Source organism: Mercenaria mercenaria, chromosome 10 (genome assembly GCF_021730395.1).
Source record: "Mercenaria mercenaria strain notata chromosome 10, MADL_Memer_1, whole genome shotgun sequence".
Lineage (NCBI taxonomy): Eukaryota > Metazoa > Mollusca > Bivalvia > Venerida > Veneridae > Mercenaria > Mercenaria mercenaria.
The window spans coordinates 17,641,959-17,656,549 of NC_069370.1; the positions used below are offsets into that span (position 1 = coordinate 17,641,959).

Below are 14,591 nucleotides of genomic sequence, written 5' to 3' on the forward strand. Positions count from 1 at the left end.
AAAACATTAACAATTATCGGCAATTATTCTGTTGATAAACAAGTAATTGGCCTTGTTTTCATCATCAGTTAAAACCCCCTCAAAGAGCTAAAAGAAGTGTGTCGGTATCATGGCATTTGAAGTGGAGATCAAAGCGATATAGTTGCCCGAGATTGTCATGGCATTACGTCATGTTTTTGCGCCATTGTGACACATCACTGTCTGATCGTACGGCCTCGGTTCTTTAAACTGCTGAGAAGAAATCAGTAAAAAAGTATCTTCTTTAATTTTTTTTAAAAGCGAATGTGCAATATCCTGTATAAACTGACAGGTAAATGTGTCAAACGATAATAGATATCCTACCTCTGTGACCTATTTGCCCTCAAGGAATTTACGCTATTGTTTGAAAAGAATATCTGACATAGTGTGGAGTCAAAAAAGACATGTGCAAAGATTCCTTTACTTATTAAACTTATTAAAAACCACAGCGACATCACACTGCTTTATTTTAAAACAATTTTTTATTTACGTTCACGAGGTCACGTAACCTATTCAGCCCTACTTGCAGAAATCTGTTTTACTCGATGTATTTAAATTGCTGCCGCTTTTTCATTATTTAAGATTTTTTAATTCTGTTTTTTGTACTTTCTTGTCAAAAGTCTGAATTTTATGACCATAGTAAGTATTATTTATTTACCTTTAGAAATAAATAAATAATTAAGATCGCGCTGTTTGAAATTTTACAAATAATTGTATGAAACTTCGATCGTTTTTATAGAATTTTGCCTACATTTCTGTCGATATCTTATTAAAATTGTTATAGAATTCAAACTGTATCGCTTCACAAGCGGTGTTGAAAATTTGAAGCGATTATATTAAAAAATGAATGCACTATACGCGTTTTTTGTGTACGTGTCGATAAACAAAAGTAACGGCGATACGATAGGTCGCACGTGCTCGAGGAATGGAAAGTTACTGGCATGACGTTTTGATATCTTTACGATTTGCGGGTAAACTCCAGTCATAGGGATGTAATTTCTGAATTTTGTAAAGTGACTTTATATATTGCAAATGTGAAGTCATCAATTCATGCATAAATATACGAAAGCTAGTATTTAGGATGTTCATTTCAGATTCCTGAAATTTTTTTGTAATTATTGTGGAAATTAAGGGATTTAAATTTCGGAAAAAGCACTTGTCCGTTCGGGCAACCACCTGAAAACTTTGGCTTGCCCGAAACAGGATCTACTTGTCCCGGACTTCGGGCAACCCAGTTACGACGAAGACTGTATTAGGAACAACCCACGAACATAAAAACACGCTGAACTTTGTGAACATGTTGTTAACCAAAATTATATTAACTTTTTAAAATTTTTCTATATTTGATTTGAGAAAATAATGGATTTTTGATTGTACCCAAATTATTACTGAAGGAAAAAAGGCATGACTGAAGGCAAATGTGCATTATATGGGCGGTTTTATCATTTCGTGTTCGAAATATCTTGTCAACCTTTACAAATTTCTGAAACTTAATGACCCTTGAACACAAGTAAATGTTTGTTTTTAGACCATGTTTAATCTGGGCCATATCTACTGACGCAGTTTATTGAATTGATTCAGTTGCATCAGGACATGCACCGGTATTTTCATATTAAAATCGGATATTCCATCAAATATAGAAGCTAAGGTAGATGTACTACACATCAACAATGTGGGTTCATGAAAGGAACGCATGTAATACCAGTTTTAGATCATTTACGTATACAAATCGTTTGTTTTTTCAATCTAATGCAGTTGTTTTTATTCGCGATGTCGGCCATTTTGAAGACCACTGCAAATGCAAAGAAATTTCACCTCATCTGACAAACCAACGATGTCCCTGAATGATTTCAGACCACGCTGGAATTGTGGCAAGAATGCCAAAGATGGATCCTGTGAGTTCTTTATGTCATCTGCGAAGTATTTAAGGCTTAAACGATCAAAACGATGGCCAGGACGGCCAGGAAAACGTAACCTCGCCATGACAAACTTCCAAAAATAACCTACTGTGAGCCGCTTATAACATTACAATTTTTGGGGAAATTCTTCAATATTTGTGGATTTTATTGCACTAACAGAATGTCATTCTGTAACTATGATCATGATAGAGTTTTCTTATACTAAGCTTTAAAGTTAAGTCACTTGGACCAACGAAATATCATTTAATTGAACAATAAACATAATTTTATATGTTGGGTGTAACTGGGGCACGTCTAAATATAGATTTCCCAACGTGAGCATTCCCGCCAAAAGCACAACGGGCATCCCTTTGGTTATTGACTACTAAAATATACTTTGATTATGGTGTAGATTGTCTAGCAAATACAAGTGTCATTTACATGAAATTTATATTATTCTACAGAATCTTATGCTGCAGACCTGTTTATCATTTCAATTTTCTAGTTAGAGAATAGAAAACGTGGAAGGCTCGGTTTGATTTAGCCTGTGCATGGGCGGTAGTGGAAATGCATGCTACTGTCCACGACCTCTAGGTTGAGCAGAACTCAATATTAACAAATGTTACAACTACAAAAAAAAAAAAAAAAACAATTTAGAAACATCCGCAGATGTGTTCATACGGCGGTACACATGGAACCTTCAATGATGCACTAGTGAGTAATTCCATTAAAATCGGAGTATGGTCCCCAGTTAAAATAAACGAGAAAACAAAGGGCAAAACTAAACAAAATGGAATTAAGAAAGGGGATCTTATACTTCCTTGCTATTGAACTAGCTTTTATAGCGACGTGGTAGTGTCCGCCTTAGGTGTGAGAGGTCCCGGGTTCGAGTCCCGGTCAGATTTGAAGTATTATCAGCCTGTTACATTTGGAGCCCAACGTAAATAACTCAGTAGATATGAATGGACACCTTGGAACTTCCCACAGAGGTTCAAACTCTGGAATTCGAGGACGAATTTTAAAATGGATGGGGTGTATGTAGTAGGTTAGAGTATAAGGGTGCACTTATACTTCCTTGCTATTACACTATCTTTTATAGCGAAGTGGTAGAGTGTTCGCCTTAGGTGTGAGAGGTCCCAGGTTCGATTCCCGGTCAGGGCTGAAGTATTATCAGCCTGTTATAGGTATGCAACAGTTTACATTATACAACACGCCTCGAAGGCATATAACGTATTTGTGGACGCTTTCCTACTGAGGTGAAGGCCCAGGGTTCGATTCCTGGCTACTCCCATTGCAGCGTGTCCTTGGGCAAGACACTTTATCGCAAATTGCTGGGGGTAAGGTATAACTGGTTTTAATTTTAACTGTTGTTAAAAATATGGTCGCTCAAAAGCTCTACAGCGCTTATGTTTATTGTTTCACGAAGCGTCGATAAATAAAATTTACTTTTACTCTTTACCTTTACCTTTAACACATATTAATAAGCCCTAGCTAGAATATTGTTCAACTTCCATTGGTAATGCAGGCTCCGTAACATCAGAACCCTTTCTTAATTCCATTTTGTTTAGTTTTGCCCACTGTCTTCTCGTTTAGGGCAAGCCCATTATTTTAACTGGAGACCAAAACGCCGCTTTTAATAGAATTATACACTAGTGCATCGTTGAAGGTTCCATGAACACATCTGCATCCCACGAACAGGCTCAGTCAAACCGAGCCTGCAACATTTTCATTTTTGTCGTGTTTGTGACCTTTGGAGTTTCCACTTTTTCTATTTTATTATCACAGCAGCGTTGTTTGTGCCGTGTGGCGGCAATATATAAAAGTCTCCCCGTACATTCCGGGCTGTTATATTTCGATCTTCTCAGATCGTTCAGCACAACTTTTATGTTGTGCTATTGGTACTGTTAAGACGGTTTTCAGCTTGAACATTTTGGCCTGGGTGGTTCCAATACTCCCGCTTTCATAGCTTTGGGAATTGTACAATCACCCTTGGATATGGTGCCTGCTTTTCAATTTTGTCTTTTGACAGTTTCTGTGATATGCAGGCTCCGTAACCTCAGATCGTATGCATTGAATGTATGTACGTTCTTTTTTGTCCAATATATAAACAATAAAGAAACTTCACATGAAATCATTTGATCCCTATTGCCTAGTAAAACACAGGATCAAGGAACTGCAATGTCTGTAATGATTTATTCATTTGATCAGGGTATACACATGATTACAGTATACAATACACATTGAATGTACGCCTTGTCTAACTAAGATCTTAGCAGAAATAAAGAAACTGCACTTGAATACTTCTTTCCTTTTGCTTAGTTACAACATGAATAATGTGATAAAAGCATAGTATAGGGTGATTTCTTCATTGACTGCGGGTATGAAACAGTTTTCAGTATCCAGCAAGCATAGAACCTACACCCTTATTTATCTGGGATATAAGCAACAATAAAGAAATGGCACGTGGAATAATTTTATTCATTTAGGTAAATACAACATATGATCCTTTAAATGCACTATAGGATATGATTACTACATTGGCTCAGGGTATGTAGTAGGTTAGTGTATAAGGGTGCACTTATACTTCCTTGCTATTGAGCTAGCTTTTATAGCGACGTGGTAGTGTCCGCCTTAGGTGTGAGGGGTCCCGGGTTCGAGTCCCGGTCAGATTTGAAGTGTTATCAGCCTGTTATATTTGAAGCCCAACGTAAATAACTCATGACTAGATATGAATGGACACCTTGGAACGTCCCACCATGGCTCAAACTCTGGAATTCGAGGACGAATTCTAAAATGGATGGGGTGTATGTAGTAGGTTAGAGTATAAGGGTGCACTTATACTTCCTTGCTATTGAACTAGCTTTTACAGCGACGTGGTAGTGTCCGCCTTAGGTGTGAGAGGTCCCGGGTTCGAGTCCCGGTCAGATTTGAAGTATTATCAGCCTGTTACATTTGGAGCCCAACGTAAATAACTCAGTAGATATGAATGGACACCTTGGAACTTCCCACAGAGGTTCAAACTCTGGAATTCGAGGACGAATTTTAAAATGGAGGGGGTGTATGTAGTAGGTTAGAGTATAAGGGTGCACTTATACTTCCTTGCTATTACGCTGGCATACCCTAAATCGATATAGAAATCATCTCCATCATTACTGTTATAGGATCATATGTTGTACTCACCTAAAGTATAGAATTCTTTCATGTGCCGTTTCTTTATTTGTTGTACTGAGACTGGCATAGGAGAAAATTTATGCTCTAGTACAGTAATGTTCTCCTTCTGCTTGTCTCATTTCCTTCTAAATTCTATGCTTCATGGTGGCAGTCAACATTCAAATCAGAATGGACACGAATCCATTATACTCAGTTCTTTTATATGATCATGTATAATACTGGCCTAGGCGATAAACTTATTTCATGAACTTCCAATTTATTTTTATATTACTGAAAAGGGGTAAACATTCAGGACGTGCTATTTACTGTGCATTTTTGGCACTCCGTTAAATCGTGAAGATTTCGCCATAAACAGTCTTCTTAAACGCATATTTTTTTATAATGGGACATGAGTTTACTATATTCCATTGATTCTAAGTGTGAAATATTTGAGCATAAAATCAAATGTGATACAATGCATTTGATTTTATGCTCAAATATTTCAAATGTGATACAATGCAGGGCGGGGCGTATGTTCTTTGATAAAAGACATTGTGTCTGAAATCATTCGTCCTTCACCTCTGATAATTCATGTGGGGAAGTTGGCAGTTATTTGCGGAGAATAGGTTCGTACTGGTTCAAAATTCAGGAACACTGGTTAGGTAAACTGCCCGCCGTTACATGACTGAAATACTGTTGAAAAACGGCGTTAAACCCAAAACAAACAAAACAGAGTGATACAATGCAAACTTAATTGCGATGTCATAGTATCTGCAAATAGGGAGAACCTCAGAAATCATTCATTTTACTATTTCAACATAAAACAAGTTGTTATTATTACTCACACTAAAATTGAATTTACAGTCACCAATACAACCTTCTGTCTCATATTTTCTACCAAATTGTCAAACATTTAAATTTTTACTTAAATTTAGACCTCTGTGGCCGCCATAAAGTGAACAAGCAATTATCGATGCCACCCAAAGTATGGTTGCTTAGGAAATCCCCACTTTAGTAAACACATGTTGAATTATCAAATGGCAGTATCTCAATGAAAAATCATCCGACAGGATCATGAAGAACATACGCTCATCTCGTCATGGGAGTGAAGTTTCTTTGAAGTTTCACAGAATTCCAGCGAGCGGTTGCTGAAAAATACTCTGGAAAAGAAATTATGCTATATTTCACTAATTTGACATAATCGAATAATGCTCAGTAATAACACTTCAAACGTTCAATGAAATAGCTCTATGCCACCATATGCCTTTATTCATTTACGTCCTCATTCCAGTTAAAAAGTCACAACGTGTACATAAATATTTAGAATTCACAAACGAGCAAATTCCTTTTTAGATAGGAAAATCATAACATAAACAAAACCACGCTTAGTCAAAAACACTACACATTCCAGAACAGAGAATAGCCTTTTCATTTCTTTATGCATACAAACTTAATAGATCATTTACAAAGTGAGATAGATCTTAAATATTCTGCTGAAATTACCTTTATGGCAATAAAATTTTAAAAGACGTAACTGGACCCAGTGTTGTTATATTTTCTGGGCCTTTGGGATAATGGGGTACAGTCATTTTTACTGTAATAGAATTCCACTTAAATCAGTGCTCGGGAGCGTGAGACGTGTTGCACATTTCATCGCCTCTTATTCTTCTTGTCGTTCTTCTTGTCGTTCGCGAATACACTGTCAGACCAGTAGCCTCGATGAAACTTGTGGTTTGCCGCAGATCCTCAGTGCCTCCATACAGTTTCTGGTGGATTGAGGTATCTATCGGCCAAGTCGCAGCTCGCTCCTGGTCATCCCTTTTACATCTCTGAAGTATATGCTGCGCAGTCTGATCTTCATCGCCTCTTATGAACAGACTCAATATACCTGAGTCTGCTATTATGTTGCTTGGTTACGTTCTATGTTTCCAAAGGATTTTTCTTTCATTTTTTTTTATAATAAATTATATTCCTTCATTAAATTCCATAATTAATTCTTAATATCTCAGTTATCTGTACACGGCGCCAAAGTTCAATACCATAAAAAATTCAGTTGATTTGCCTGTAAAATGTTACTATAAATCTCAGTGTTTATTATCATCTTGTTTAACACAAATAACAAATCATCTGTACACCGTACCTTCTTGTGTACTCACTCTCTTTAAAAAAAACCCGACAAATCATGTAACAAAAAGCCTGATAAGATATCATATAGCCTAAAAATTGTGTTTAATTAATTAAATCAAGGACATCTTGAAAATAATAAGAAACAAAATGAAACACAATCGAAAGTGAAAATCTGTGTAATAATTACTCTTTCGTGACATTGACATGTAATCGTTAAAATCATATAAATATAACTTGCTATCGTATAGATCATAGGTCACAGTTTGCTTTCATGCACTAATTATAAGTTATAAAAGTTTAATAAATATAATATTATAATGATGACCGCGAAGTATATATTTAATAAAATGACTGCGACTTCCTCACTTTTCCGCCATTCTCCGTATAAAACCGATTGTTCCCAAGAATGAATATGACTTTAAAAACTCATATATATGAGACGATGAATCTTTATGTCCACTTCCTCAGACAAAAAAGGTATTAACCTCTTCGGCAGATACAATATACTGACTAAAGGTTAGCGTTAGGTTTAACATAGGTTTAATGGTGTACCTGAAAGTTAGATACGGTAATCGGACCAAAGCGTTGACACAAAGCAATATCCATATATGAAATCTGCAAAGCAAATTAAACTAATAAAAGCTACATTAGAGATTGCAAAATAAATTTTGGTTTCAAAATAAATCTTGTCTTATCTTAAGAGAATAAGAAATTAGAAGTAAAACATCTTATACTGACCTATCTATCTATTTTCATACTGCTTAAGCCCCTTTCGGGTAAACTAGCAGGTGCGCGTCAAGTGCAAGAATAAAAGTAGTTTAAAGGGAAAGGCAATGTTGTTCTTATAATAATTCCGTCTGCTAGGATTTCTTAAATCATTTAAAGAAGTGAAAGAATTTTAAAAAATCGACTTAAAAGAAGAGAAAGTTATGAGCATTTAAATATTTGATAAAAATGGCGGCCATTTTGTTTTTATGGCAACAAAAAAAAAAGGCGGATTTATTGAATTTTTAGATACATATTTGAACTGTGTTTACTTACTTCTGTTAATTAATTTATCTACTTTTTCCAGTTATAATAAAAGAAATTACAATGTTTTACATCTTACACACAAGAAAGCTGTGAAATTAATATATTTAAAAGGGTATTTGCTAAATAAAGAATTTAGCAGTGTGTAAATGACGTCATAAATACACTAAAATGGCTGCCCCCATGATCAGCCATTTTCTTAAATTTCAAATTGCCATATCCTTTTTAATAGTGGTCCGATTTTAAAAATTCTTTCAGCGTTGTGAAAGGCTTGAGGACGGCTATCATATAAAATTAACTTATTTTCGGGCATTGAAAGAAGACTGACTTCAAAGTAAAATAGTGAGAATGAATAAAAGTGAGATAGTGTTAATACAAGGTGAATGTATTTATAGGTTAAAAGCTGGTAAAAACAACTGTCTCCGGTACTCGGGGGCGGTTTGAAATGAGAGAGGGGTTAAGACTACGCTTAAACCCATCTAGGTAAGATATTAGGACGGTAGTACTGGGTAAGCTATTCCAAAGAACGACTGTTTAGGGAAAGAAGGAATACTTATAATAGCCGGCAGACGTGTGAATTTGCCTTAAGGAAAGGGGGTGCATGTGGCGCGCCATTCTCACGGGCACCACGAGAGATGGAACCGGTACTGCCACCAAACCGTACACAATTTTATAGAACATTGTCAGCCGTGCCATGTCACTTCGGTCTTGTAATGTCTGCCAACCAAGTTCATGTTGCATGCTGGTGACACTGTCATAATTAGAATAATTGTTTTTTACCCAACGGACTGCCCTACGCTGAACATTTTCTACTTTGGTAATATTTGATTGTGTATAAGGGCTCCACACAGAAGAGGCATATTCTACCTGTGGTCTAACTAGTGTTTTGTAGGCAACATCTCTGATGTTTTGGTTTTTCGTCTGGATGTTTCTGCGAAGGAAGCCAAGAGTTTTATTAGCATTGTTATGAATTTGGTCTATATGTTTATTCCATGATAGGTCTGTTGATATGTTCACTCCTAAATACTTGGCGCTGTCAACTGCTTCTAATGTTTTTCCATGTAACCTGTAATTAAAAGAAATTTTAAAGGGTTGCCTCTTTTTAGTTATATTTAAAACAACACATTTACTTGGATTGAATTCCATTTCCCAAATTTCTTCCCATTTGACCAGCTTGTCTAAATCATCTTGGAGAATTTGGCAGTCAGGCATGTTTGTAATTGCTAAATATACAGCAGTGTCACCTGCAAACAAACGAACTTGTGATGTTATTTGGTCCGATGGGTCATTTATGATCAATAACTAGAGAACCACTTGACCCAGAATGTTGAAACTTCATAGGATGATTGGTCATGAAGAGTAGATAATCCCTATTGATTTTGGGGTCACTCCATCAAAGGTCAAGGTCACAGGGGCCTGAACATGGAAAACCATTTCCGATCAATAACTAGAGAACCACTTGACCCAGAATGTTGAAACTTCATAGGATGATTGGTCATGCAGAGTAGATGACCCCTAACGATTTTAGGGTCACTCTGTTAAAGGTCAAGGCCACAGGGGCCTGAACATGGAAAACCATTTCCAATCAATAACTTGAGAACCTCTCGACCCAGAATGTTGAAACTTCATAGGATGATTGTTCATGCAGAGTAAATGACCCCTATTGATTTTGGGGTCACTCCGTTAAAGGTCAAGGTCACAGAAGCCTGAACATTGATAACCAGCTCCAATTAGTAACTTGAGAACCACTTGACCCAGAATGTTGAAACTTCATAGGATGATTGAACATTCAGAGTAGATGACCCCTATTGATTTTGGGGTCAGTCTATTAAAGGTCAAGGTCCAATGGCCTGTTTATGTAAAATCATTTTTTGGAAATAACTTGAGAACCACTTGACCTACTATGTTGAAACTTAATAGGATGATTGGACATGCAGAGTAGATGAACCTATTTATTTTGATGTCACTTGATCAAAGGTCAAGGTCACAGGAGCCTGAACAGTGACTTGAGAACCACAAGGCCAAGAGTGTTGAAATTTAGCGGGATGGCTGGACATGCCAAGTAGATGATCCCTATTGCAGCCAACCATCAGTGTCTCTTGGACTTTCGGTCCTGACCCCTATTGACTTCTTGCCTATAGGACTTTGCATTTGGGGAAGACATGCGCTTTTTTACAAAAGCATTTTCTAGTTGTAATATTTTTTCTAAAGAAGAAGTAGAAACTAGATTAGGGTAAATGTTGCTATCAAATAGCTGAATGACAAGACTGAGACTGTTAATGGTGACATGGGAGTAAATACGGACTGGAACTGTCTGTTTAATATATCAGCCATCTTGTTGTTTTCTGTTTTGGTGGTACCTGAAGATTTATCAAACAATGATGCGATTCCCGCGGCGTCCTGTTTAGAATTTTTGATGAGACTGAAAAGTTTTTTAGTATTAAATTTGCTGTTACTGGTGTCTTTTTCTTCATCTAGTTCTTTCATACCTACAATGTACTCTATATAATTATTGTAAGATAATTTAATTTGTCGCTTGATCTCGTTTTTCAGGTTAACAAAGGTTGCTCTAGACTTGCTGTTTCTATCTTTCTTTAGTCTGAAATAAAATTTATCCCTTTTTCGCAATAGTCTTTTACCTCCCAATATAAAATTAAAAATGTTTTCAACTCTTTTAATTTCTCAAATTTTTTACCTTGGATTATACAGCCTATTAATACGGGAAAACCGAAGGTTTTTCCGTCTATAGATAATGTGTACGTGTAAATATGTCAAAGTAAACCTATATACCGTTCAACTTGGGAATAAGTTCTATACCTTCACCGGTTTTGTTGTTGTTGTTCTCCCATAATTCTACCGGACCTGCTGCCGTGCTTGCGCAATAAATAATTTTCAGGACGACATTTGATAAAATAAAATTTCTTATGAACGATCGGGCGCCGCATTATTAAAACTAATTATTCTATCGAGATGAAAATTCGCGGTATCAATAGAAATCGGTGTTATTCGGGTTTCTTCATGAAACGAGTTTATGGATGATTCAAGCGGCCCGCTTTTTGTTTCCAATAATGAATTATGATGTAACTTACAGTAAGCTACATTACTGCACTGTTTGAATAACAAAACCGTTGTTTATTTATTTATTTGATTGTAGAAAAGCCAATAATTTCAAAAAGGTCAATGTAAAACGAATATAGACACGCTGTCCTAACAAAATTTATTTATAAACATAATTTTATCATACGTTTATGTCAAAAGTCTCTATGGTCCAGTGGTTAGCGCACATATTTTCCATGCGCGAGGTCCGAGTTCGAATCTCGTAGACTGCTTGAATTTTTTTTTTTTCAGCTTAGGCCCAATTTAATTTTTTTTCTTGATATTTATCACACTTTTTTTAATTACTGGAACACAAATCAATAATAAGTTATAGTTAACCAATGTTCTGTCTGTAAATTTTGAACAAAATATTCGAAGGCATGGAAAAGCATATATCGATATTGCTTATCTCCCCTCCCTTCCACAATCTTTCACATACATTGCAACTACTTTCTAAAAGTCAATTCATTGACTAGAGTTTTAGTAAAATTACACTTGGAAAAAATGTTGGCTATAAACTTTAGAGGCTCACTACGATCCCTATCAAGCTAAGAAATTAACCTTAATCATATTCAAAAAAAGGTCCCAGACTGTTAGCAGTTAGGTAAATTAAATTGAATTTCGACCAAGAGTGTTTGTGTTATATATAAAATTCTGGTCAAGAACTTTTTACAATGAATTTGAAATAAGAATATACAAGTAAATGGTTGTTTGTCATTCTCACATACACGAGTTTTACCATAGCTGTATTGGTGGAACACAATTTGTCCTAAAAGAATGTCATTTGACAATAATGGCATTTAAAAGAATTAAAATAGTCCGTGTTTAGGATAGCAGGATTATGTAAGTTCCGGTATCTATACTACAAAAGAATATCAAAACAAGATGATATTGAATGTGATGTTACACAGGCATAATGTGTAAATTGTTTTGTTTTAGTTTTTGAATTGTTTTGTCGTTTTTAGAAACTATTTGTTTGTAACAAATGAACTGAAAAGAATATGTGCATTCCCGGATTCAGAAATTTTTATCAGAGAAACAAATTGATAGCAAAGGCATGATCGTTGTAAAAAGAAACAAAATTGGTAATATTATGTATAGATAAATGACTTGCATTAAAATATTTATCCAAAACTACTGAAGAAGAGTGTGTTTTACGCATGCTCACTGACAACACATAAAGGGCTGATATTGGGTCACTTTTGAATGACTGTTGCACCATATATAAAACTATGAGGAAAATTTTGTAAATGACAAAGTGTTCGAATTTATCAATGTTCGTACAGCCCCCATTTTACATATCCCTTTCCGGCGCTCACTTCGTGTGAGTTAAAATTAGCTTACTAAATATAAATTTGAATTATGTAAAGTTTTCAGCAAAAGCATCATTATTTTGATAACAATAAATGATAACAATTTGCAGATATAAAAAAGTGACAGGTAAAAAATCCCTCGTTATCTGTCCGGGTTTATGCAACAGTTTCGTTTTTGTCGTGTTGAGCGACATGTGAAGTTTCGACTTTTCTCTATTTTATCATCAGTACAACTAATGCTGCATTTTGGGACTAGATTCTGTGCACCCAAATATCACTATTATCTTTAAGGTAACTTGACATGAACAACCAAGATGGCGTCACGAAATTAGGGTTGGTCACATTATTTACCTCTATAGACAATATGCTGCTACAGAGGTCTAAAGATGCATTTTAATCATTTAACACACACATAAACAATTGTGAAAATGCATTTAATTTTTAAAATTATAAAATCAAATGTTTTGAAACTCACCATGAAAAGTAGTCAATTTTTGTGCGCATTTTGCGGAAAAGTTATGTATCCAAACTGAAAATAATTTATATCATCATATGTTTGAATATTTCCTTCAGATGCTCCACCTATGAACAAAAGAATTTATCCTCTGAGTTTTATGCTGTTTGCTCTGGAATTTCATCAGTAAATTATAAATTTCAATATTTTGTTGCAAATAAATTCAGTAACAAGGGGCTATGCAATTTCAAAAATATGTTTATTGTAAAACTCACCCAGTCCTATGAATGGAAAATAAACCAAAACATAGCTGATTTTGGGTATATTACATTATTTTTTTATGACTCTTCATGTTCAAATGAAGAAATCCTTATCTAAACTGTCTCTATATTTTTGGGAAGCAACAGAAAATCAAGAATATGTACTTTATCAATTACATTAAACATATATTAATTTAGTATGGCCTAAGATACATGCTTTCCATGAGATTTCCATGCAAGTCAGTAAAGTTTTGACATTGAGGGTTATTCAAACAGTAGCAAACACATTTGAACTAGGACACAGATTGAAAAGATTGTAAATGTTTAATAAAATTTAAATGGAAACAATGTAGAATTACTAAGAAATGAACACATCACTCAAAACTCTTAATATGTGAGGATGTAAAGTCTCAGAAATAAGGACAAAGTAAACTTACATGTACTTTGAATTTTTTTAACGTCCCTCATACTGCCAGCAGGTTTCAACATTTTCGGGTGTAAAATATAGAAATTTATAATTTACTGATGAAATTCCAGAGCAAACAGCATAAAACTCAGTGGATAAGTTATTTTGTTCATAGGTGGAGCACCTGAAGAACACATCTAAACATATGAGGATATAAATTATTTTCAGTTTGGATACATAACTTTTCCGCAAAATACGCACAAAAATTGACTAGATTTCATGGTGAGTTTCAGAACATTTGATTTTGTATTTTTATAAATTAAATGCATTTTTACAAGTGTTTATGTGTGTGTTGAATGATTAAAATGCATCTTTAGACCTCTGTAGCAGCATATAGTCTATAAGAGTAAATAATGTGACCAACCCTAATTTCGTGACGCCATCTTGGTTTTCCCTGTCAAGTTACCTTAACTCATGAACACTATTTTCCATTGTCTGTCTAGTCTTGATACATTTGAAGAAATGATTAGATCTATGTTCATTTAAACAAAACTTTTTAAAACATTTCCCCTTCTTATTTTTATAACAATAGCAAAACCATCAGGCTTTCTGTCAAAACTGAAAGCCGAACAGAAAATATCAGAAAGAACAATTTAATGCAGAAAAAAAGAAAGAATCCGTATCACTATCACTAGGTTTTCCCGTCAGATAGGCAGCGCCTAATTTCATATTAAAAATTGACAAAAAAAATCGATGAAATGGTTTGCAGTGTTTCGATTTCTTTGTCTGCGTTATTCTTCAGTTGGGGTATGATAGTTACAAACGTCACTTCCGGGTATT

At 35.1% G+C, this 14,591-nt stretch overlaps 1 protein-coding gene across 1 annotated transcript in view; it reads right to left on the reverse strand.

The window, feature by feature from the left end:
- Positions 1–2,001, reverse strand: part of LOC123560926 (uncharacterized) — a 70,359-nt gene extending 68,358 nt beyond the window's left edge. Inside the window, exon 1 of the mRNA XM_053552355.1 lies at positions 1,834–2,001. Within this exon, the coding sequence (XP_053408330.1) occupies positions 1,834–2,001 (168 nt within the window). The remainder of the gene's footprint in view (positions 1–1,833) is intronic.
- Between the last annotated feature and the right edge of the window lie 12,590 nt (positions 2,002–14,591).